We start from the raw sequence: 23,465 nt of genomic DNA on the forward strand, positions 1-23,465 counted from the left end.
GTCTTCTAGATTTTAACACATGTGACTTGCATGAAGCTGGAGGCTCACTTTATTTTTTTTCTTGTTTTTGGATGTGTACATTGTAGCTTAAAAGATTTTCATTCATATTAGAAGAAAAATTGTTGATAATTTCCCAATTTCTCTGAAATATATGTGTATATATATATATATAGATAGATCAATCAAGTATTTAAGTGCTAATATATTCGAGACACTACCTAATAAGACAAAAAGTTAATAGTTTCAGTCAAGTAGAAGTAGTCATTCTAATGTGAAAAAAAAAAAACATGTACAGATACAAATAAATAAAAATGCAAGGTAATTTGTGGGCTGGGGAATGTTCTTTATGGTGGGGAGATGGGAGGGATGGGGATTACAAAAAATATTCTTATAGGAGGTACCCCTTAAATTGAACTGAAGGATTCCAGTGATTCTAAGCACAGACAGTAAAGAGAGAAAAAAATTCTGACAAGAGAAACATACACGCAAAGGCATGGAGAACAGAGATGGACTGCCATATAAGGATAAACAAATAAGCAAATTAGGTTAGAATACAGATTGCAAAAAGGGAAGTAATATATAATTAGCCTGGAAAGAGAGACTAGAGCCAGATTATGAAAAGTTTTAAAACCAGAGATATTCTAAAGGCAAAAAAAGGATTCTTCAGAGCTTTTTGAACAAGGAAATAACACAATCAGAACTGTATTTTATTAATTGTTTTGGCAGTTATATGGAAGATAGATTAGAAAAGAGAGATTTTGAGGAAGGAAGATCTCACAAAGACAAAGCAGTTAACACTACAATGCAGGGGAGAAGTGGAAGGATCTGAACTACAGCAGAGATCATATGAGGAACAAGAAGAAAAATGTAGGTAAACTTTGTGGGGGGGGCAAAAGGGAAGTACAAAAGGGGAGAAAGGTTTCAAAGAAGATAAAAGAGTTGAAAATGACACAAAAGGTGAGAGCCTGGGTAACTAGGAGAATAGCATTGCATGAAACAAAAAAGAGGGAAGTTAGAAAGGATTGTTAGTAATTAAGTGTTTTTATCTCTAATAAATTGAAGGAAGAAAACTTTTAACTACCACAAATTATGGGAAAATAGAATTATAGATTTACCTCTTACTTGGAGAGGTTCTTGCTTAATAAGTGGGGTTTGGAGTCCAAGGTTGGTATCTGGTGCTGTAAATTTCAAGAGAAAATTATGTTCATGTAAAGATATATAGTCATTTTCTATCATCCTTATAAACTCAAGAATCCAATTTTAAAATATTCCATCATAAACCATAATTGTTAGATATGGTAACATTTCTAATGTTAAATACAAATTAATTCTACTGTTGCTTCTATTTTATAGCTAATAAAAAATTTTCTGTAAGATTTTTCTACGTGATAAATTCTGCCAAATACCTGACCCTGACATTGCTCAGTACAGTGTCATAAAGCAATTGTCCAAGTTATCACAGAGTCAATGAGAACTTCAATGAAATGGAAAACAACATTTTATATGTATTTAACCTAAATGATCTAAGATTTCACTGGTCTGGGCACTCTACAAATTTGGATGGTAGAACCTTCTTTATCAAACCTCAGTAGTCTTCATATTTCATTTGATATGAACCAAAAATGTTTCACCTGGTGAGCACCAGGGGGTAAGAGAACAAATATTTATCTAGCACCTGCTATGTGTTACAATTGTTGTTCAGTCACTTCATTCCTGAATGACTCTTTATGACTCCATTTGCAATTTTCTTGGCAAAGATACTCAAGTGGTTTGTCATTTCCTTCCCCAGTTCTTTTTGCAGACAAGGAAACTGAGGCAAACTAAGTGAAGTGACTTGACCAGTGTCACCCATTTAGGAATTCCCTGAGGCCAGATGAACTTAAGTCATCCAGGTTCTAGGTCTGGCATTCTGTCTTCTGTGCCACCTAGCTGCCCCAGTTTGTGCTAAGCATCATATAAATGTTTTATTTGATCACCACAACAACCCTGCAGGTGGAGGCTTTTATCAGCTTCATTTTACAGTTGAGGAAAATGAGACAAATAGTTCAAGTGTCTTGCCCAGGACTACCCAGTAGTTAATTAACAGAGGTGAAACAGTTTAGCTCTTCCAGATTCAGACCCAGGAGCTAAACCCACCCTGCCTAGAGGCCTCTAGAAATCTAGATATGAAGAGGGAAGTTGCTTAGGCTAGCCCAGGGTCATCCCATCCAGTTTCTATCAGGTAGTACTTGAACCAGGTTTTCCTGTACTCCAGGCCTACTCTCTAACCACAATAACTTACTAACTTCTCCATAATACTACAAATCTTGGATCACATAAATGATATGTGAAAAAAAATGCTAGGATTTTCACAAGTGTTGTGAGAATCACTAGTGGAACAGAAGTAGTAGTAAGAGTTCAAGTCACTACCACTATCTCCCAGTCTGCTGTGATCAAGGAAGGCAACACTGCAGACCTGGGGCTTCTGGGTTAATGCTGGCCTAGGTAGATTGATCTAGGACCCAGTTTTGGGGTGTTTTGGTCAAGAATAGCAAAACAGCTTTGAGGGATTTGTGGAGAGTTCCTAAGACCTCAAAAAGCCTCCTTTTCCAACTAATTAAACCTTCTTGTCAATGATTTTTATGTGTTTTTATCTTCCTGAACCTCTTTTAACCATCTTGGGAGAAACTGCATCTTTCACTTAGAGGTAGAAAAGTTTTTAGTAGAAAAATTTTCTGTTTGAATAATCAAGTTCTGAGTCATCCTTTTTACCCCAGTTAACAAATAGGACAATTTATCATTTTTACTGTACATAATTCTATGAAAAATTTCAAATAATAAAAATCAATGGAAAAATATTTCAGTACATATTATTTTACACAAAGTTTTTTGGAACATGGAACACAAAACCAATCTCCTAAGTTGTTTTGATATTTTGTAAGGTGGAATTCTATTTTAATTAGGTTACAAAATGGCATCTTAAAATGTAAGCAATTACTTATATTTAAGAAAAAATTATAAAATTATCATTTGACACTGAATTAAATAAGTCCAACTTTGTAAGACAGTTATATTGTAATTTAATGGCATTTTTATTTAGGGGTAGCATAGTATAGTGGACTTGGGAGTCAGTCCAGGATTCAATCTACATAGTCTAGTTTTTGACTAGCAGCCAATCCTTTATCTAAATTTCAGTTTCCACACATGTAAACCAACCCTCCTCAAAGTTATTATGAACTTCAAAATTAGACATTCTATAGAAAATCATCTGAAAACTTTAATGAGCTCCACGTTAGTTTTATTACATAGAGGTTATCAAGAGGTCTACAGTTTAAGATATTTATTTTAAACAATTTGATTTCTTAAAAGAAAAAAACCTTAATGTTTCCAAACCTTCTCTCTATTAGGTTCATGTATAACTGAAGAAGGCTCGCATAAGTTTCAGAGAGGCCCCTCCTTTCTAAAATAATCAAAGTTATTCAACCAAGTCACGTAAAATGAGTTTCTCTTAGGCTGATATTTCTAGATATTCTACTCATTACCAACTGTCAAGTTGTAGTCACTAATTATAGAGTGTTCTGAATCACAAGCCAGAAATGCTATTAAACAGCTCAAACGCATGTATGAATACTTATTCTGCACACTACCTTAATAAACCTACCCTGCATCATCATCAGAATAAAATCCTTATGATTTCAATAACTAACTAGATATTCTAATCCATGAATATCTCCAGACATTTTGTTTTATGCTTAGGCACTGGATGTTTGCCACACATCTGCTGTCATTAGGAAAATTAAAACTAATTTTATTGAAATTTGAATCATCTAAGTGCTCCTAGAAAACTTGAAAATTCTCTAGTAAGTCTATGTCTCTTAATGAGATGATCCTGGCTTTACCATGTGGTTTGAATTATTCAAAAGTAAAATATTCTCAAAATCTTAACTACACAAATTATCTTTCAATCAAACCATTATTCATTTGCTGTCCTAGCTTGTGGCTAACAAGGCCTAATTTGATCTGAGCAAGACTTCATCAAAAACTGAGACCAACTTGAAAGTAAATAAGCATTTTGAACTCAGGAAAGGGGGAAGGAAAATCTATGGGGTTTATTTCCAAATAAATGAAAACAGTAACAGCTCCAATCATATGTACCCATAACAAAATTACATTTTTTCATTTTAATTATGTTACTTTCATAACTTCTCCACACTGTAATTTCTTCTTTCTATTCTAGTAAATCCTGTTTTCTTGTCCCATTCCTGTATAAACAGAATAGGATATTTTTTCTAATTTGTCATTTCTTCTACCTCTAATCCAATATTTTCCTCAAAGCTTGCCTAAGCCAGAAGAAGTTCTCAATCTCAGGAAAGATATAGGTAAACTAAAAATTTCCTAATATAGGCTAATATATTCATATGGTAGGCATATAAATCTTCCTCAAAGGTCTTAAATAAAAATTTATATGATAACCTGCTTAAGACAGATTGCTACAACCTTATTTGAGGACCCTAAGATTTCTATTATTCAAAGGGAGGGGAATGATTTTCCAAATAAAAAAGTAAGAAAAAGAATAAACCCCAGTTTTTTCTTCCTCTCTATATCTCCAAAAACCAACATCCTTTTGTAATTACAAAAATTTTCTTAAAATATGGAAAAAGTATGAATACTCAAAATGTCATCCCAGAAGGAAAATCCTGACACTATCTACTGTGTTCTGTGTAAACTATATGCAATTGAGGGCATTCAACTACAAAAATAATTTTAAAATTTAATGTTCATCTATGCTCAAAGGGCTATAAAACTGCATACCCTTTGATCCAATAATACCACTGCTATCCCAAAGAGATGATAAAGAGGAGAATAGACCCATAAGCATAAAAATATAACACCTCTTTCTGTAGGAGCAAAGAATGGCTGAACAAATTGAGGTATACGAATGTGACGGAATACTATTGTTGTTTAAGAAATCATGAGCAGGGGGTTTCAGAAAAACCTGGAAAGACACATGAATCGATGATGCATGAAGTGAGCAGAACAAGATGAACATTGTACATGTTAACAACATTGTGTGATGATCAGTTATGATAGATTTAATTCTTCTCAGCAGTACAATGATGAAAAGCAATTCTAAAATATTTGTGATGGAAAATATTATTCACATGCAGAGAAAGAACTATGAAGTCTGATTGTAAACCAAAGCATATTAAAATTTGTTTTTTTCTTCATGGATTTTTTTCCCCTTTTTTGATTTGATTCTTTCACAATCTGACTAATATGGAAAAATGTTTAACATAGTTGTACTTAACGTATGTCAAGTTACTCGATGTCAAGGGGAGGGAAGGGAGGCAGAGAAAAAAATTTGCAATTCAAAAATCTTACAAAAAAATGAATGTTGAAAACTATCTTTACATATAATTGGAAAAAATTAAATTAAAAAAATTAATGTTCATAAAAAATGACCTTGATTCACCATCAAAGAAGATAGGAAGGGATGAGGGTACAAGTAGAAGAGTCACCATGGATTAGAAAAAGGACAATCTCATCTCAAAACCTTGTAGGGGAAAAAATGACTTGTAGAAACTTCCATTTTATGTAACTGGAAAACAAATAAAATATTTATATAATTAAAAAAGAAAAGAAAAAAGACAATCTCTTCACCAACAATTAAGGTGAAAAGGACAAGAATGATTGTATCAAGAAAATTTCAGTTGTAGAGTAGGGAAGAAGGAACTCATTAATTAGACTAATTTTTCACTAAAACAGATTGTGAGGTTTTATTGCTAAGTGTGAGGCAGCAAGAGGTGAAAAGGGAATGAGGAGAGAAAAGAAAGTTTGAACAGTCTCTATAAATCTGGAAGTAACCATCCTTTCCCTATTCTTCAACTCCATTATCCTTGCTCTGGTCTTGCCATCTCCTCACAATCTTGACACTCAAGTTGGCCAGTTAAACTCTATACAACCACACATCTCTTTTGTCTTGGCCCCATTTACTCCTTGTCAATTTTTCAACAGAAGAAATCACTGCACTGAACTGGTTGAGTGTTTGTACAAATCCTTGTATCTAACCTCTTGGCACTCACTACTGCAAAACAAAATTTTTATTCTCCTTGACCGACTACCCTGAGCAGCAACAATCCAAAACCTTCTCTATCAGGTCACTATTTCCAACTTTGCTAGAAACCATCTACTACTCCCCAACTTCTAGCTTCAAAAATTCTCAACGGCTTCATCTACACATTTCTGAGAAAAAAGCTCTTCTTCATGCCAAGATTAACAGATGCCCTAAACTCTAGATAGCCTCATTTCTTCCAGGAGCTTCCTTTCCTAATCATTTCCACTTTCTCACTTGCATGAGTGCAAGCACTCTCCTTGATGAGTACAAGCATGCTCTGGTCTGCTCTATACTTAAGGTTATTCCTTCAAGATATCATCTTGCATCTTTTTCACCTCTTCACTAGCAAATTCAAGAAAGGAAATTCTACAGAGGCTGCAGTCCCTGCCTTACCCCACTCACAGGTTTGGATTTTTCTGACCAACCCCCCCCCCCCCACCATAGTCTACTCCTGTAGCTTCTATGACTCTAAACTCGCCTTATTTTCAACTTTTGTTGTTCATCCATACTCATTTTCAAACCCCTTGAAAGTAACTGAATTCATGCTCTGACCCCCTAACATGGGCATGACTCCAGGCTTCTGTTGTGGGCCCTCTTCTTTCTCTATGCTACTCCTCAGAGATCTCAATAGCCCCCCAAAAGTTCATTATCACAACTCCCTAATCTACATATTCAGCCCTAATCTCTCAACCTTCAAAACACAGGTGAAAAAGTGCACTTTGCTACCTAGCTGCGTGGCCTTGAGCAAGCCACTTAATCCTATTTGCCTTGCAAAAACCTTTAAAAAAAAAAAAAAAAGAGTGCACTTTGCTAGGTCTGCTAAGACTCACATTTCCCCTCTCCTGAAATTTCTAACCTAGTTTTGGAAACTGTCAAGGGTAAACATTCAATAACTGTTACTTGATTATGATGAAGTTTCTTACAATTTGCCTATCATTTTTATTACTTTACAATGAAAATAAATAAGAATTAAGGTAGCATTAGAAAAGGGTCAAATAACTAGTATAAGAATTAAACTCTGCAAGAGTCCAGGGGTGGGAGTAACCACCTAATAACTTCAGAGTCAGATTCATTTAACAATTATTAAGTGCCTACTACATAAAAGGAAGACTATGTGTGCTAAGAATTGAATATATATAGATAAAATGATAATCATTTGAATTGAAATACATCATTCAAATAGATATAAAAAATGTAGTATGAGAAGAGAGAGAACATTAACAACTAGGAGTCAGAAAAGAATTTTTATAAAAGGTAGCAACTAAATTCAGTCTTTTTTTTTTTTAGGTTTTTGCAAGGCAAATGGGGTTAAGTGGCTTGCCCAAGGCCACACAGCTAGGCAATTATTAAGTGTCTGAGACCAAATTTGAACCCAGGTACTCCTGACTACAGGGCTGGTGCTTTATCCACTGTGCCACCTAGCCGCCCCTAAACACAGTCTTGAAGGAAGCTAAGGATTCAAAGAGACAAGGGGGAGGAAGAAATATACACCACATATGCAAGACAGCCCGTGTAAAGAGATTGGAAATGAGGAATTTGGGGGACAAAAAATTTGTTCAACTACAACAGGGTGTCTAAAAGGAAATAAAAATAAGTAACACTGAAATAGTTCTGCCAAAGTTTTGTACAGAAAGAAGGATCTGAGTTCAAACTTGAAGAAAAGGTATATAAAATAGTAAAGAGGAAGATATTCCAGGAAGGAGAATTATATAGTAAACAACAGTTCAAAGACCAAAAAGCATCCTGGCAACAGAAAGTCAATGGCTCCTTCCTTTTACACTGCCAGATGTCTTTGCTAGAGATGTCTAATTGGTGAAGTAATGAGTGGGAGAGACTTGGAGACATGCAACCCCCTTCCTTGTCTTTTGTAGGGTTAGCCCTAAATTGAAGGGAATAGGTGAGGCTCTGTGGTTTCCTAAGCCCCTCACAGTGGGAGAAGGAAGCCAAAACTTTTTATTTCCTCCTAATCAATTCTACTTTCTGACTAAAGCCTAAAGCCTAGGTCAATGAGAATGCCCTCAAGAAAGGGAAAACAACTTCGGGGGTGGAGCCAAGATGGTGACAAAAGAGGATCCTCTCTTAGGTGCTCTCTCTCATAAAATTAATAAACTAAGGACTCTAACTAAATTTTAGAGAAACAGAACCCACAGAGGAACCCAGTGAGGCAGTTCTCCTACTCAAGGTAACCTGGAAAAGAACAGAAAGGCTCTGCTCCCTGGGGTTGGAGGGGCGGCCAGCCAAAGCAAAAGAACTTCAGCTCCTGCATCTAAAGACTCCAAGAAAACCAGAAACTGGGCTCAGGCTATGACAGAGCTCAAAAAAGACTGAGGGGAGGCTAGGTGGCACAGTGGCTAAAGCACCAGCCCTGGAGTTAGGAGTACCTGGGTTCAAATCTGGTCTCAGACACTTAATAATTACCTAGCTGTGTGGCCTTGGGCAAGCCACTTAACCCCATTTGCCTTGCAAAACCCTAAAAAAAAAAAAAAAAAAAAAAAAAAAAAAGACTTCGAAAATCAAATGAGGAAGTTAGAAGGAAAACTGGGAAAAGAAATAAGAGATGCAGGAAAAACATGAAAAATGAAATCAGCAGCTTAGTCAAGGAAATCCAAAAATATGCTGAAGAAAATAGCATGCTAAAAAACCAGCTTAGGTCAAATGGATAAAACAGTTCAAAAAGTTATTGAGGAGAAGAATGCTTTAAAAAGCAGAATTGGCCAGATGGAAAAAGAGATAAGAAAGCTCTCTGAGGAAAATAAATCCTTCAGACAAAGAATAGAACCCAGGGAGATTGCTGAATTTATGAGAAATCAGGACTCAATACTTCAAAACCAAAAGAATGGAAAATTAGAAGAAAATGTGAAACATCTCATTGAAAAAACAACTGACGTGGAAAAAAGATTTAGGAAAGATAATTTAAAAATTATTGGAATACCTTTTAGTCATGATCAGGAAAAGAGCCTTGACATCATTTTCAAAGAATTACTACAGGAAAATTGCCCTGATATTCTAGAAGCGAAGGGCAAAATATAAATGGAGAGAATCCACCGATCCCCCCAAGAAAGAGATCCCAAAAAACCAACCCCCAGGAATATTATAGCCAAGTTCCAGAATTCCCAAGTCAAAGAGAAAATATTACAAGCAGCCAGAAGGACACAGTTCAAATATTGTGGAGCTGCAATCAAGATCTCACAAGACTTAGCAGCAACTACATTAAAAGCTCGTAGGGCTTGGAATATAATATACTGGAAGGCAAAAGAGTTTAGAATGCAACCGAGAATCAACTACCCAGCAAAACTGAACATCCTCTTCCAGGGAAAAAGATGGACTTTCAATGAACCAGGGGAATTTCAAATGTTCCTGTTGGAATGGCCAGAGCCAAACAGAAGGTTTGATCTTCAAATACAGGACTCAAGTGAAACATAGCGATTGGAGGCGGGGGGGGATATGAGGGACTTGATGATGAACTGCATGTATTCCTGTAAAGAAAAATGACACTGATAATACTCATATGAACCTTCTCAATTAACAGAGCAGGTAGAAGGAGCTTGTATGGTTGAAGCACAGGAGAAAGCTGAATTTGGAGATAAAATATGGTGTAAAAATGGAGTCAAGAGAAAAAAGGGAAATGTAATGGGAGAAGGAAAAAGGAGAGGGGGAATAGACCAAGATATTTCATATAATAAGATTTTTCTTTATTACAATGAGCTTCTGCAATGATATGGAAGGGGGGAAGGCAAGGGGGAATGAGGGAAACCTCTCTCATCAGAGGTGGCTAGGAGAGGAAACAGCACACACACACACACACACACACACACACTCTCAATGGGGTATAGGCATCTAGAGCAAGGAGAGAAGGGGGACAGGGGGAAGGGGTGGGAATGTGAGTGATGGAGGAGAGGATGGACTATGGGGGGGGAGAGTGGTCAGATATAACACATTTTCTTTTTTACTTCTTGCAAGGGACTGGGATTGGAAGGCCTGTCCGGGACCATAGGGCCAGGTGGATGCTGGGCCTAAGGGGTGGTATGGGGGCTCAGGGCCTCTTGGCCCCAGGACCAGGGATCTGTCTGCTGCGCCACTCAGCGACCCTACAGCAGAGTCATAGTGAAAGGAGAGAGAAAATAGAGTACATGGTAGTGGAGAATAAGAAAGGAGGGAGTTGTGATCAGCAATGGCAATGGTGGAAAAATATGGAAGTAAGTTTTGTGATGGACTTATCATAAAGAATGTGATCCACCCATGACAGAGTTGGTGGTGTTGCAACACAGACTGAAGCACATTTATTATTATTATTTATTATTATTATTATTTTTTGGGGGGGGTCAGGGCAAATGGGGCTGGGTGGCCTGCCTGGGGCCACATAGCAGGGTGATCGTTGGGTGTTTTGAGGCTGGATTTGGACCCGGGTGCTCCTGGTTCAAGGGCCAGTGCTCCGTCTGCCACCAAGCCACCCCTACTATTATCACTATTTTATTTTATTTTAGGTCTTTTTTTTCTTTGTTTGGTTTTTGCAGGGCAGTGGGATTGGGGTGGCTTGCATGTCACACAGCTGGGTGATTGTTGGGTGTATGGGGCCGGATATGGGCTCGGGTGCTCCTGGCTCCAGAGCTGGTGCTCCATCCACGGCACCACCTGGCCATACCTACAATTATTATTTTTTTTAATTTTAATTTTTTTCTCTCCCCTTTACCGCTCAAGCTAGTCTATATTTTTTGGGGGAGGGGGTATGTTGTTTACTCTTAAACAAGAATATTTTATTAACATATAAAAAACATTATTTGTATAAAATGAGAATAAATAAAATATTAAAGAAAAAAAAGAAAAAAGGGAAGACAACTTCTATTAAAGAGAAGGAATGGGGTACTTCCTGGCCCAATGATAAAATTAGCCACAAAATTACATCCCCTGAACTATTCCAGTTTCTTACATATAAAGATGGGGCACCCATCTATTAAGAGAGTAGTCTCCAAAGGGCTGTGCCATAATTCCAATGGGTATGTTATTCCATTCAGTTGTATCTTATTCACTGTGATAACAAATTATGATGCTTATCTCTACACAACTTATACCACAACTCTCACCCTTTTCACCACAAACTCCTAATTTCTCTCCTGTGATGGGGACAAAGCCCCCAAGGTATTTATAAACTAATCATTACCTGAACACTCAGGACAGAAGGTGGATAGATACCACTGGAAATTTCCTCACGATAAAATTATACTTTCTCCTCCCCAGATCATCTGGTACCTGCTGCACAACTTCAAGATATAACTGGTAAGACATTGCCCCCCGTCCCCCTCTTCCCCTTTTCATTTTAATTGGGAGAAAATGAGTTCCGTAGGATAAGGGGACATAGATCAGATGCAATCTGTGCTGAAAATCTCTTTACATTATCTATCCCCTCCACCCACCCAAACCCATACTTCTTCCAAACTTCTGTCTTCCCTTTCCTTCCTGTACAAGTTAACAGATTTCCAACTTCAGCATTCCCTCTAATTTCTCACTGTCATTCCAATTACCTATTCAAATATCAGACTTTAGCACATCTTCCACAAAATCTCCTGCATCTTATTCCTGTCCTCATCACTTCTTCTATTACAACTGCTTCCTAATGTGTCTCCTTGCCTCAACTTTTCTCCCCTCTCCTATCTACCTTCTATACAAATACCAAAATTATTTTCTTAAAAGACAAATATAACCAAGTTATTCCCCTATTCAAACTCCAGTGGCTCCTTACTGATGCTAGAACAAAATATTTATCTTTATTTCATCCATTTGTACATAACTTTTTAAATACATAAATTGGGTAATGGAGGGGGTGCTCAATTTTTTTTTTTGCAATTAAATTTACAATAAGTCTTGCAGACTATAGCACCAAGGGAGCTAGTCTCCAAAATAATCAAATATGAGTGCCCCTTGCTGGAAAAGCAAAAGGTTTAACAAAAAGATATTTAAATTTAAAAATTTTAATAAAAAGAGGATTTGGAATCTGAAGCCTTGAGTTCAAACCCTGGCTCTGCCATTTAAGTCCCTGTGGATCTCTGGGTAAGTCACTCCACTTCTCTGGACTTTCGTTTCCTAATCTACAAAATGAGGAAACTAGCCTAGATGACCTTACAGGTCCCTAAAGTATAAAGTTCTGGCAACCTGATCTGCCTTTGTGATAGATTTAAAAGTATTCAGAGAGGGGGGCAGCTAGATGGTGTAGTGGATAAAGCACCGGCCCTGGAGTCAGGAGTACCTGGGTTCAAATCTGGTCTCAGACACTCAATAATTACCTAGCTGTGTGGCCTTGGACAAGCCACTTAACCCCACTTGCCTTATAAAAATCTAAAAAGTATTCAGAGAGGATGAAAAACCACTGGTCCTAATAGTTTCCGTCCCCTATTCCCACATTTTCAGAAATAGAGATGGGAGATCTACATGCCCTCAGGGATTATCTCATGAAGCAGAACCAAGAGGGCAGAGAAGCAGAAACAGTCAGCTTTCATGATCCCCTCTACTACCACCACCACCACCACCACCAAACAAACAAAGAAACCTCCAAACATCTAGAAAACACAGAAAACCAAATTCTGATGGGAAAATTTAAAAAAATCAGGATGGATCATTCATACAGCCCAAGATAGTAGAGGGAAATAGAGATGTGTAGGGCTCTAGAAGACACTATCTGGCCGAGCATACCCTGCTCACAGTGCCCCAAGGAGAGAAGAGGTCCTAGATTCATGCTAGAACACTGCAAAACACAGAAAGTGCCAGGTGGCAGTTTTATGGCCCATTCTTCAGTGGCAGGTCATAGAACCAGAAGTAGACCTACATCCAAAGGTGACATTCCAGGGAAAGGGGCTGATTCAGTGTTGTAGTCCTAAGAGTAGAAGAGAAGAACGAGTTTAAAAGCAAGCAGAAGCAGTGTGGCTCAGAGTAGAGCTCTCAGTTTCAGCTTCTAGCTTGGTTTCAAGCCTGTTACAGGAATGTTCAAAGCAGGAATCCCAGAGCAAAGGGGAGCCTGCAGTTCCGTTGCTCTGAACCAACATAACTTTCCAGCTGGCTAATAGTGGTTGAATCTATTTTTCAGATCCAAACTCAGGTCAGGAAATTGCAGAGCTAAGACAAGGGGGCAGCAATCAGATTTTACCAGGATTAGAACATTTTGAGAGAATTGCTAGTTTTTCAAGTTCCTAGTCTGAGCTGTCCCTGAGATTACACCATTATTAACACATCATTTAATAACCCAAGAAGTAGAAATAGGACCAATGTAGTAGTTTCCTCCATAAGTGTACATCAAATCCAGAGTCAAAGGAAGTAGCCTGGAAGAAAGAGCAAACAAAAAAGAACCCAACCATAAAAAGCCACTATGGTGATAGGGAAATTCAAAACAGACACAGAAAGGAGTAACTCTAAAGCATCAATAAGCAAAGGCCCAAAGAAAGATAGCTAGAAAATCTTTCTGAAAAGAAGAAACAAGAGTTTAAAATTTTTTTATCAATGAAATTAGAGCATTAGAGGAAAAATCTAGAAAGTAAATGAAAGCTATATATGAAAAAACTGGAAAAGGTACTAACAATTTAGCACAAAAGACATACATACATCTATATACATATATGTCCTTGCTCCAGCAACAAATCCTTTGAAAATAAGAAGGGATCAAACCTAGGACTATATGAGCCAACAAGAAAATGAAGTCAAAAGAGAAGAATAAATAGAAAACAATATAAACCATCCCATAGCAAAAAGAACTGATCTGAAAAAACATAATGGAAAAGAAAAATTAAGAATCATCAAGTTTACCTGAATGTCATAACCAAAAAAAAATGTCTAGATATTCTATTTCATGAAATGCTAAAATTGCCCAGATGCCAAAGATTCAAAGATCAAAGTAGAAAAGAAAGAATTCGCTTCCCCTAAGAAATCCCAAATGAATATTTATAGGAATTTTATAACCAAAATCTAGAGCCTCTAGGACAAGTAGTCAGAAAGAAAGAAATCAATTACTGAAGAGCCAGAGTCAGGATGGCATACTATACTGGGGGGCAAAAAATTCACTTTAATGAAATAGAGGATTTCTAAGTATTATTCCAAATATTCCATATAGAAACTCTAACATCCAAACATGGAAGTTAAGAGAACTATATAAAGGTAAAACATGAATAAACAATCATAGGGACTAAACAAGAAGAAATTATTTACATTCAAATATGAGGAGATGAAACATGTGTTCCCTCTGAACCCTATCACCATCAAGAGTCCTAAGAGGGAATTTAATTAGACAAGGCCTGGGAAAGGTGGGTTATGCCTTGATCTTAAGAGAAGAATGGAAAGAAGAAAAGTAATACATGTGAGGAAGGAAAAGGAAGAATAAGAAAAAGTATCTATCAAAACCAATCTGCAAAAATCATCACCTATATAAATGGGGGGGGGAAGCTGACAATCTGACAATTGAAGTTCACAAGTTCATTTTATATGACCTGATCAAAGACAGAAGAATACAAACACGTAGAATAAAAAAAAAACCATATTTGTGTGTGTATAACTAATAATGTATAAAAATATTGGTTTTTTTGGAGAGATGGCAGTGAGAATCTGAGGAGGTATCCATAAATTGGAGAATAACAGAACATGTTATATAAATTATATTATATAAACATATATTATGTAATATTACATAAACCTAACATATATAGAATACTAAAGTGCTGTATAAAAAAAATGAAGAGATGGTTTCAGTAAAACCTGGAAAAATTTATATGAACTGATGCACAAATGAAAAAAAAAAGTCAAGAGAACAAGTTGTAAAATGACAACAATAGCATTCTATAGCCCCTACTATGTACTAGGAGTTACATTAAGTACTTTACATATCTCACTTGATCCTCACAATAACCATGTAAAAGTAGCTGTTATTATCCCTGCTTAACTGAAGAAAATAAGACAGGGAGTAATTTCAGAGTCACACACTTCATATCTGAGGCTGGATTTAAACTCTATTCTTCCTCACTTCAGGTCCAGTATTTAGGTACTGTACCCCTTTAACTCTGAAAGAATCATGGACTCTGATCAGCATAATGATCAAATACAGTTCTCAGAACTAAAGATGAAATATACTATCCATCTCCAAAGAGACGTGAAAGCTCAGAGTGAAAAATAAAAAATATTTTCATACATGGATAATGTGTTAATTTATTTTGCTTGACTATGCAAGTTGATAACGGAGGTTTATTTTTCTTTCATTCATTGAGAGAAGAGAACGAGGTGAGAGAGAAAGAAGGTAGATTTTTATTGACTGGACAATATATATATATAAAATATATATATATTCATATTTTTAAGAGAAATCATCTCATCTAACTTCCTTATAGAGGAGGAAGCTGAAGCCTTGAAAAATGAAGGAACTAGACCCTGGAGTCACACATAACGATGTAACAGCTGAGATGTGAATCTTCTGATCCAAGAATCACAGAATCTTAATATTGGAAAGTATCAAAAAGATCATTAAGTTCAAACTTGACCTTTTGAAAAATCTTCTCTAAAACATTTCTAAGTAATTATTCAGCCTTAATGTGAATCTTAATTAAGTCATAATCCAACTTTTTCCCACTATACTGCTCAACTTGTGAATACTCTTATTAACCTAAGGTAGGCTCAGAATGCCAAGTCCTGGGGTAAGGAATCAGATTTGGAATTCTTAGTTTGACATTCTCTTACCCTGATTGTATAACTTTCACAAAATTACCAAATCTCTCAGAATCAGAGTCCATTCATCTCAAAGGAGGGAGTTAAACTAGACAGTATATTCTAAGGTCTCAAGGAATTGTAAAATGTTTTATGATCCCAGCTCCTACCCAATGACCCACTCAGAGCAAAAACAACCCTATCAAATAAAGGCATTAGTCTCTTGGGTACTAGGGTGGGATGAAAGGAGCTAAACTATCAGCATTAATTAGCACTCTTCCCAGATCATCAGTATATAAACTTCTTATATGCTTAGTCTTACTAGTTAACCATTCATTTAACATAACCATTTATCAAAATGGAAATATTAAAGGAAATAATTCTTCTAATTCAAGTTTTACCTACATCAAAGAATAGTGATGAAAAGTTGATTTTTCACTAATTGTCTAATTTTACTAGTGTTATACTATTTTAATAACTTTTAATTACACAAAGAAAAACTGCAAACATTCAAGCTTTTTATTTTTCAAAGTAAAATTGGAAATGACAACACTAGATTCAATGTGTATAATAAAATGAATTTCAAATTGCATTAACTATAATTTTACAAAGCCAGTCATAAATTCCAACACACACAGAAGAGTTTTTCAGAGTTTCTAAAATCATCCCTTCAGAATTAGAAACAAAAGAAGGCAAGTACCTGTTTCATCAGGAGTGGGTTGAATATTTTGTACTTCCAGTCCTTTTTGAGTGTTCGTAGAGTAAGTTCTGACTTGACTCAGTGAGTAAATGTGTAGATGACTGCATGGCAAAATGCTTGAAAAACTTCCAACTGTCATTAAGCTCTGCCATCCTAAAAAGAAATCAATTTTAAATAAAACTTTAGGGGACCAGAATAAGATGTATTTATATTTAAGGACCTAAGAACTTTATACAAATTTATAGGCCATTAAGAAATTTTCCTGTCAAATTCACAGATGCTATGTATCCCAAAGGGGTACAGAGTAACTTGCAAAGGTAAAGTCTGAGAATGTGAGCATTTTACATTAAATTACTACCAGGTTTTATTCTATTTTGGATGGACTACTTTGGAAATGTAAAGATATACAACAGAAAGTAAAGAACACCAGAAGGTGACCCAGGTCAAAAATAATCCCCTTCAAATTCCATCAATTGGAGATGAGTTCCTCTTTGGAGAAACAAAAAAGACCTTTCAGAAAAGTTAATGAGTCATTCATGTGTTTGGGTCAGTTTCACTTTAAATAACACATGGCTGGGATAGGGGTCTTCAACTGGCAAAAGTCAAAGCTTAAATAGGAAGCATGGAACATTTGATTGGAACTTGGGAGAGCATATATGGGAAGACAGGTGGGAGAGACCAAGGAAGAACTTGATTTCCAATTATGCCTACAGCTCTGGCAGTCTTTAAATTATATTTCAATAAAGTATTTAGACCACTCTAGAAGACTGAAAATGCAATATTATGTCTCCTTTTCTAGTCCCCATTTCCCCTCTTTTAAAAAAAAAAAAAGGAAAAAGCAAATAGTTTTTCCCATCCCTTGGTGCTCAGGGGAAAAAAATTGTCTCAATTACCTTCTTCTATCTTAAATATTTAAAATTCCATCCTTGTCATGATCTCTCCACTATTTTTCTAGACACTTGGGACTACCTCCCTCATAACATCTATTGAGTATATTCACTCAACTTTATTGCTCTGGAAATACTAAAAACTTTACCTACTCAACAACTCTAGGAATAACATCATTTAGGTTGAATGCTCCAAGTAAGTGAAATTTGACACTAAATGCCAATGCGTCAAAAACAATTCTGTGGAAATCTTTCTGAAATGAACTTATCTACCTTCATAAAAGAATGTAATGAATTTAATTTTCTTTAACGATTCAATCATCATAAAGATCAATTATGACAAACTACTGAATATAGACATAGAACATTGGACAGAATGGTTCCTAACCATGGCGGTGCTTCTGCAATTTGCTTTATTGAAAAATTCCTTAGTCAATAATGAAGAATGCTTCTTCAGACAGAACCTACCTTCTGACAAAGAGTCAACAGATTAAATACAAACATATTGAGAGACAAACCTTTCTAAGCATGGTTAATTTGTTCTAAGGATTTTCTTTTTTTTTTCAACTAGGGTGGAGGAGATAGAAAAACAAATGCTTATTAATTAACTCAAAAAGGTTTATTTTAAAAAGCCCTTGATAGTAGTTCACCTTTTAACCATCTGGCCCCTACTCTTACAGGAGAAGTAAAGTATAATTTCCTAAGTAGTATAACATTCTGCCAAATTACTGACTGAAGTTTCAACTTAAGATTGTTTTCTTGATCTCAGAAAATCAACTTCATTATTACTATTAAGTTCTTTTGACAGTTTAGCACAAATGTTTTCACATCAGCCAAATGATTATGAATACCTCCTTGTCAATTTAATTCAACAAACATTTACAAAGCACCTAGTTAGTACCTGGATGTTGGAGATATAGGAGGAAAAAAAAAGTCCCAAATTTTAAAGAATTTGCTTTCTAGACAGAAGAGAGAGCAGACAGTTCAGTCTAAATCTACTCTTGTTTACATTTATAGTCATACTGTTGATTCATGAGCTATGAAAGAAAAAACTAAACTCTCTCATCATTCCAAGAATCTGTGCTAAGGTCTTGTGAAAAGGTTCTAAACCCCTCTAAATTATTCTTTTTGGAAAATGATGGAAATGACTCAGTGACAATTTTTTCTTCCAAGCTGTCTCTATTAAGGCTTTGAAAAGAAATCAGTCACAAGCAAAATTTAAAATGGCATCTTTAATGTCAAGATTAAAAATGTTGCGTGCTAAACAAAGATGCATCTTTTTTTATTTGCTCTTTTCTATAACATTTTATATTTTGAATAATACAAAATCCAGAGATTTCATCAACACAGTAATGGGGGTGGTGGGCAAAGAGATAATAAAATATATTCCCAACATTGAATACTCTACTTACAAACTTAAAAACTACCCAACAAAAAATCTACTTTTTGGTACTAACCATACTCTACCAGCCTCATTCATCCACAATAGTCAAGTTGTCCTATGGCTCCAGGGCCTTTGATGGTGCCCTCAAAAGGCTTCAAGGAGCAAAAATGGTTATTATAGTTCCTCCAAGTCACCAGATTCAGATTCCTGGCTGTTTTTACTTTATCATTTTTCTCCATTGTAAAGGGTAGCAATCTGCTGCTACCAACACTGTTTCTCTTCCCTTTTTTTCTTTCTTCTCTTCTATCTCTTACTCTTTCTACCTTGCTTTTCAGTTTTCAATACTGTAAGCTGTGACATTATAATCAGAACATTCTCTTCCTTCTATCAGAAATTAACCTACAAGACCAGTGTAATTCTAAAATTTGGCTTGCTTTTTTGTTTTCCTAACTGCTTCCAGGTCTAGATAGATAAAAGTATCTTGGTTTTATTTTCTCAAGAATGCCATTATCTAGCAGTTTATTCTACATAATAGACTATATGATTATTTAAGTGATAAATTACTAACCCTGAAATGAACTAGTCAACTTCACTATTTATCATTTTCAAGTTTTAACACAATCAAAAATAACTAAGGGATAAAATCCAGTATTACCATTCTCTTCTTACTTTTAAACTCCTCTTTGGAGCTGCCTGAAGCTTAGCCAAAATTCTCAAGTCACCAGAGGTTCTTAACCTTTGCTGTGTCATGGATCTCTTTGGTGCGCTAATAAAGGCATAAAATGCATTTAAAATGCATAAAGTAAAGGCTGTAAAAGAAACTAAATATATTTAGTTATGTCTTACTGCTTTCTGAGACAAGTTTTCACAGGGTGTTATCATTTTAACTCAAGTGTTTTCCCACAAAATCAATACTTGATAATATTCAACCTAATATGTAAGCTAAACCATTTTAAAAAATATCATTTCCAAAGATATATGGACTAGATAGAGCACTTCCACCCCACCCCACCCCACCCCACCCCCCAAAGATTAGCACAAATCACTAAAAGTTGGAAGTACATGAAATTCTATCATCAAAATCTGGAACAGGCATCAAAAACAATCCTATAAAATTGTGCAAAATTTTATTATATTTCTCTAATTGGCATTTGAGAAGTATTTTAGGTAGAATATGGGCCTATGTAAAAATATATGTATGGCTAGTAAAAAAGTACAATGTTAATCTGAAGGGATAATAAAACACCAAAAGAACAAAGATGGCAATAAAATATTAATGTCTCATTTCCATTTTTTAAAAATTATGTTTATATTTTTGCATTAATCTTATACCTATACTAGCAAAATATAATATATATTATAATTATTATATATATATTATATTATATTACATTATATATTATATATTATATAATATATATATGATAATATACATACTTATTAAGTACCCCAACTACCCATTTAACATTACAATGCATTTGAAAAGTTTTCACAAAACTTCAAGTTTATTGACAAATTATTAAATTTGGCTTTGGATTCTTAAATCAATTTTCTTCCAAAGGTTTAACCATTCTTTTTAATCTCTCATGAGAATAAGAAATTAAACTCTTAAGGTTTTTTTTAAAAAGTTTATTAGTTGCCTTTTAATACTTGGATGTTTCATTTCTAATTAGTATTCATAGTGGGGCAGCTAGGTGGCACAGTGGATAGAGCACCGGCCCCGGAGTCAGGAGGACCTGAGTTCAAATCTGTCCTCAGACACTTAATAATTATCTAGCTGTGTGGCCTTGGGCAAGCCACTTAACCTTATTGCCTTGCAAAAACCTAAAAAACAAAAACAAAAAAAACTAACTAGTATCTACAAATGTTTATAGTGATTTTAAAAGTTGGTACTTCAAATGCTTTGTATGTTTGTATGTATATGCATACATTTTATATATATATGCTTGTTTTTTTTCCTTGTCACCCACCTAGCTTCCTGTCCAAAGTTTTGAAGTAATACTGATGACTACAAATGGATGAACTAAAGCAACTGATAACTTAGGGACATCCTGAGATCCATAAAAGAATATCTAACGACTTATACCATAATTCAATTCCTTAGCAAAAACAAATTTAAGCATAAGATCGATGCTTGCTCAGTAGAGCAAATACTAGAAATTAGTCCATTGAATTAGGTGGGGGCAGTTCAAATCTAATATTTCATTCCCCCTTTACCAACTGTCAATAGGTAGGAAATTCAGAAAACATCTCATTTCCAGAAAATATCAACAGTAGTACAGCCCAGCAGAACTATTTTGCTTTAAACTATTGGAACTGCATTTCCCTTATCATAATACCAATTAACTAAATTTATTGTAACTAGAGTTTATATGCATAGCCTGATAATACAAAATAAACCTGATTCATAGACACACCTGTCTGCACCCAGACGCTTTCCAACATAAATTTTCAAAGAAAAGTAAGTAGTATGACACGCACAGGGTAACCTCAAATCCATGATGATGAATTCTATTCCCTCCCATTTTTTCTAAGAGTTCTGGGTCAACCTATAAACTTTTGGTAATTAGAAGCTATGCTTCTAGATAAGAAGGGAGTGGGCTATGTGAACCTTCGGGTACGTAAAATACAGCCTACTGCCTCGACCTAACTCTGTGCCTTACGGATCTGACACTTACTGGTTGAGTTCCAGAAAAGTCTATCCGCTTTTGTTTTGTTTTGAAGGGTTACATCACCGTGAATGACAGCTTTAAAGAGTCGCCGCTAATTTAAGGTCATTTTCCGGTGGTCTGGGGGATGGGGACTGGGAGAGGAGGGATGGCACGTTTTTTCTGAAGGGGGCGGCTGCGGAGGAGCTCCCGGGGAGGGCTCCGCGTGGGGGTGCACAGGGAGGAAGGCGGCCGCTGCGGCCTCCCCGAGAGGGGCCGAGCCCGGGCCGGGCCACTCACCCTGGGCGGGGCCGCGAGGGCCGCTGGGCGCCGCCCGGCGCCCGAGGGGGAGCCGGCACCAGGAGGCCCAGCCGCGTCTGTGAGCGAGGGCGGCGGTCAGGCCAGGTAGCATCCTGCCCCCGCGCCGCCGCCGCGGCTCCCGCTCCCGCTGCCGCCGCCGCCGTCGGCTCCTACTGGCGCCATAGACCGAACACCCGCCGAGAGCGACCCCGGCGCCGCCGCCGCCGCGCGCGACCCGGAAGCAGACCCGCGGGCCGGAAGTGACGGCGGGTGTGCGGCGGAAGGGGCGGGGCCGCGCGTGGCGCGTTTAAGGCTCGGCTTCCTCCTCCGGCCCCCACCGGCCTTCTCCCTCCCTTTTGTGCGGAGGTAGTGGGCAGGAGCCCCCGCATCCCTTCTCTAAGATTCCGCCCGGAGCGCCGGGAGCCGAGGGGAGAGGGGCGAGGTGGCGGGAGGGCCTTTCCTCTTGGAAGCCCCAGAAAGCCTTCCCCTCCCCCCCCTCCTTATTCTCGCAATTTCCCTATTATCACCACTTTTTTCCAGACCTCTATTTGCCCTCCGACTGGAAAAGGGGGGGACGGGGCAAGTTGAGCACGGAACCTGCCCCCGGGGTGTCGGCCACTTCCAGTCCTGTGGGCCTCCTCACGGCCGCTCGTGGGGCTGTCAGCCAGAGATACTGGACTGCTTTGGCATCTGCTTTCCCACCCCATTCCAGTGCCAGTGCTTTATCCCCCTCACCGCAGCTTGTAATAATGATGTTTATGCAGTGGATTCAGCACCGGCTTTGGAGCCAGGAGGGCGGGGGGTTCGAATCCGACCTCAGACACTCGACTCTTACTATCTGTGTGACTTTGAGCAAGTCACTTAACCCCCATTGCCTCTCATCCTGATTCACAGCTGGACCCTGGACCCAGATGGCTCTGGAGGACAAAGTGAGGTTGGTGAATTAGCGCAGCACCCCGCACTCAAATCCAGTTCGTGTGCTTGTCATGGCACCGCCTCCCTGATGTCATGGTCTTCTTCAAAAATGAAGGATGAACATTAGTATTTTATGATAGCCCCAAATTAGTCTCCCTTCTTTCAATCTTTCTTCTCAAGAGCTGCCAGGGTGATACTCTGGAGCACAGCGTCACTTCACTGTTTAAGAAGCTTCAGTTACAACCGTGTTCACAATATAAAATATAAACTCTTTTTTTCTAGCATTTAAAGCTCTTCACAATTTGAATCCAACCTGTCTTTTCAAGCTACTTACACATTTCTCCTCTTTCATGTGCTCTACAATTCAACAAAACTGCTCTCCTTGTAGAGAATATTCCATCTCTTCGAGTCCAAACTGTGCCAACTGCTATCCTCTGATCATCCTCTGGATCTTGGCTTGATGAGGGAGGTTTTGTCTTATCTTGCCAGAGAACTAAGCCATCTACTACTATGACCACTACCTGGTCATCTCCAAATCATGCCACCATATTTTAAATTCCCCCACTACCTCCATATTGTCTTCTCCCCTTAGAATGTAAGTTCTTTACAAAAAATAAAAATAAAAAGAATGTAAGCTCCTTGAAGGCAGGCATTATTACTTTGTTTTCTTTATTTTTATCCCAGGTATGTAACAGTACCTAACACACAGCATTTAATAAATGCTTTTTAATTCATCATCTTCCACTTCTAGGCTATTACACAGAATATTTTCAAGAATTTTCCATTTTACCTTGGATTTTTTGAGAATTGCCATTTTTAGGAAAAGATTCAGATTTATGCTTTAAAGTAGCAAAATAGGTCTGTCTTG

The 23,465-nt window shown here is 37.1% G+C and overlaps 1 protein-coding gene and 1 long non-coding RNA gene across 3 annotated transcripts in view; one reads left to right on the top strand and one right to left on the bottom strand.

Annotated features, from left to right (window-relative positions):
* Positions 1-21,888, bottom strand: part of SLC30A9 (solute carrier family 30 member 9) — a 76,417-nt gene extending 54,529 nt beyond the window's left edge. The window contains exons 1-3 of one of the 2 annotated variants that reach the window (XM_074229532.1): positions 21,683-21,888; positions 16,464-16,616; positions 1,116-1,178 (exon numbers count right to left, since the gene is read on the bottom strand). In XM_074229532.1, the coding sequence (XP_074085633.1) occupies positions 1,116-1,178; positions 16,464-16,616; positions 21,683-21,794 (328 nt within the window). In that variant the 5' untranslated portion in view covers positions 21,795-21,888. Of the gene's footprint in view, positions 1-1,115; positions 1,179-16,463; positions 16,617-21,412; positions 21,590-21,682 lie in introns of those variants that run through there. The other variant, XM_074229533.1, reaches the window with a different exon arrangement.
* Positions 21,889-22,018: 130 nt separating this feature from the next.
* On the top strand, positions 22,019-23,241 carry LOC141516333 (uncharacterized). Its single transcript, XR_012476663.1, has 2 exons — positions 22,019-22,616; positions 22,986-23,241. It is a non-coding gene; the product is annotated as an uncharacterized LOC141516333 (long non-coding RNA).
* The last annotated feature ends 224 nt before the right edge of the window (positions 23,242-23,465 follow it).

The sequence above is a fragment of the Macrotis lagotis genome, chromosome 3 (assembly GCF_037893015.1).
Source record: "Macrotis lagotis isolate mMagLag1 chromosome 3, bilby.v1.9.chrom.fasta, whole genome shotgun sequence".
NCBI lineage: Eukaryota > Metazoa > Chordata > Mammalia > Peramelemorphia > Peramelidae > Macrotis > Macrotis lagotis.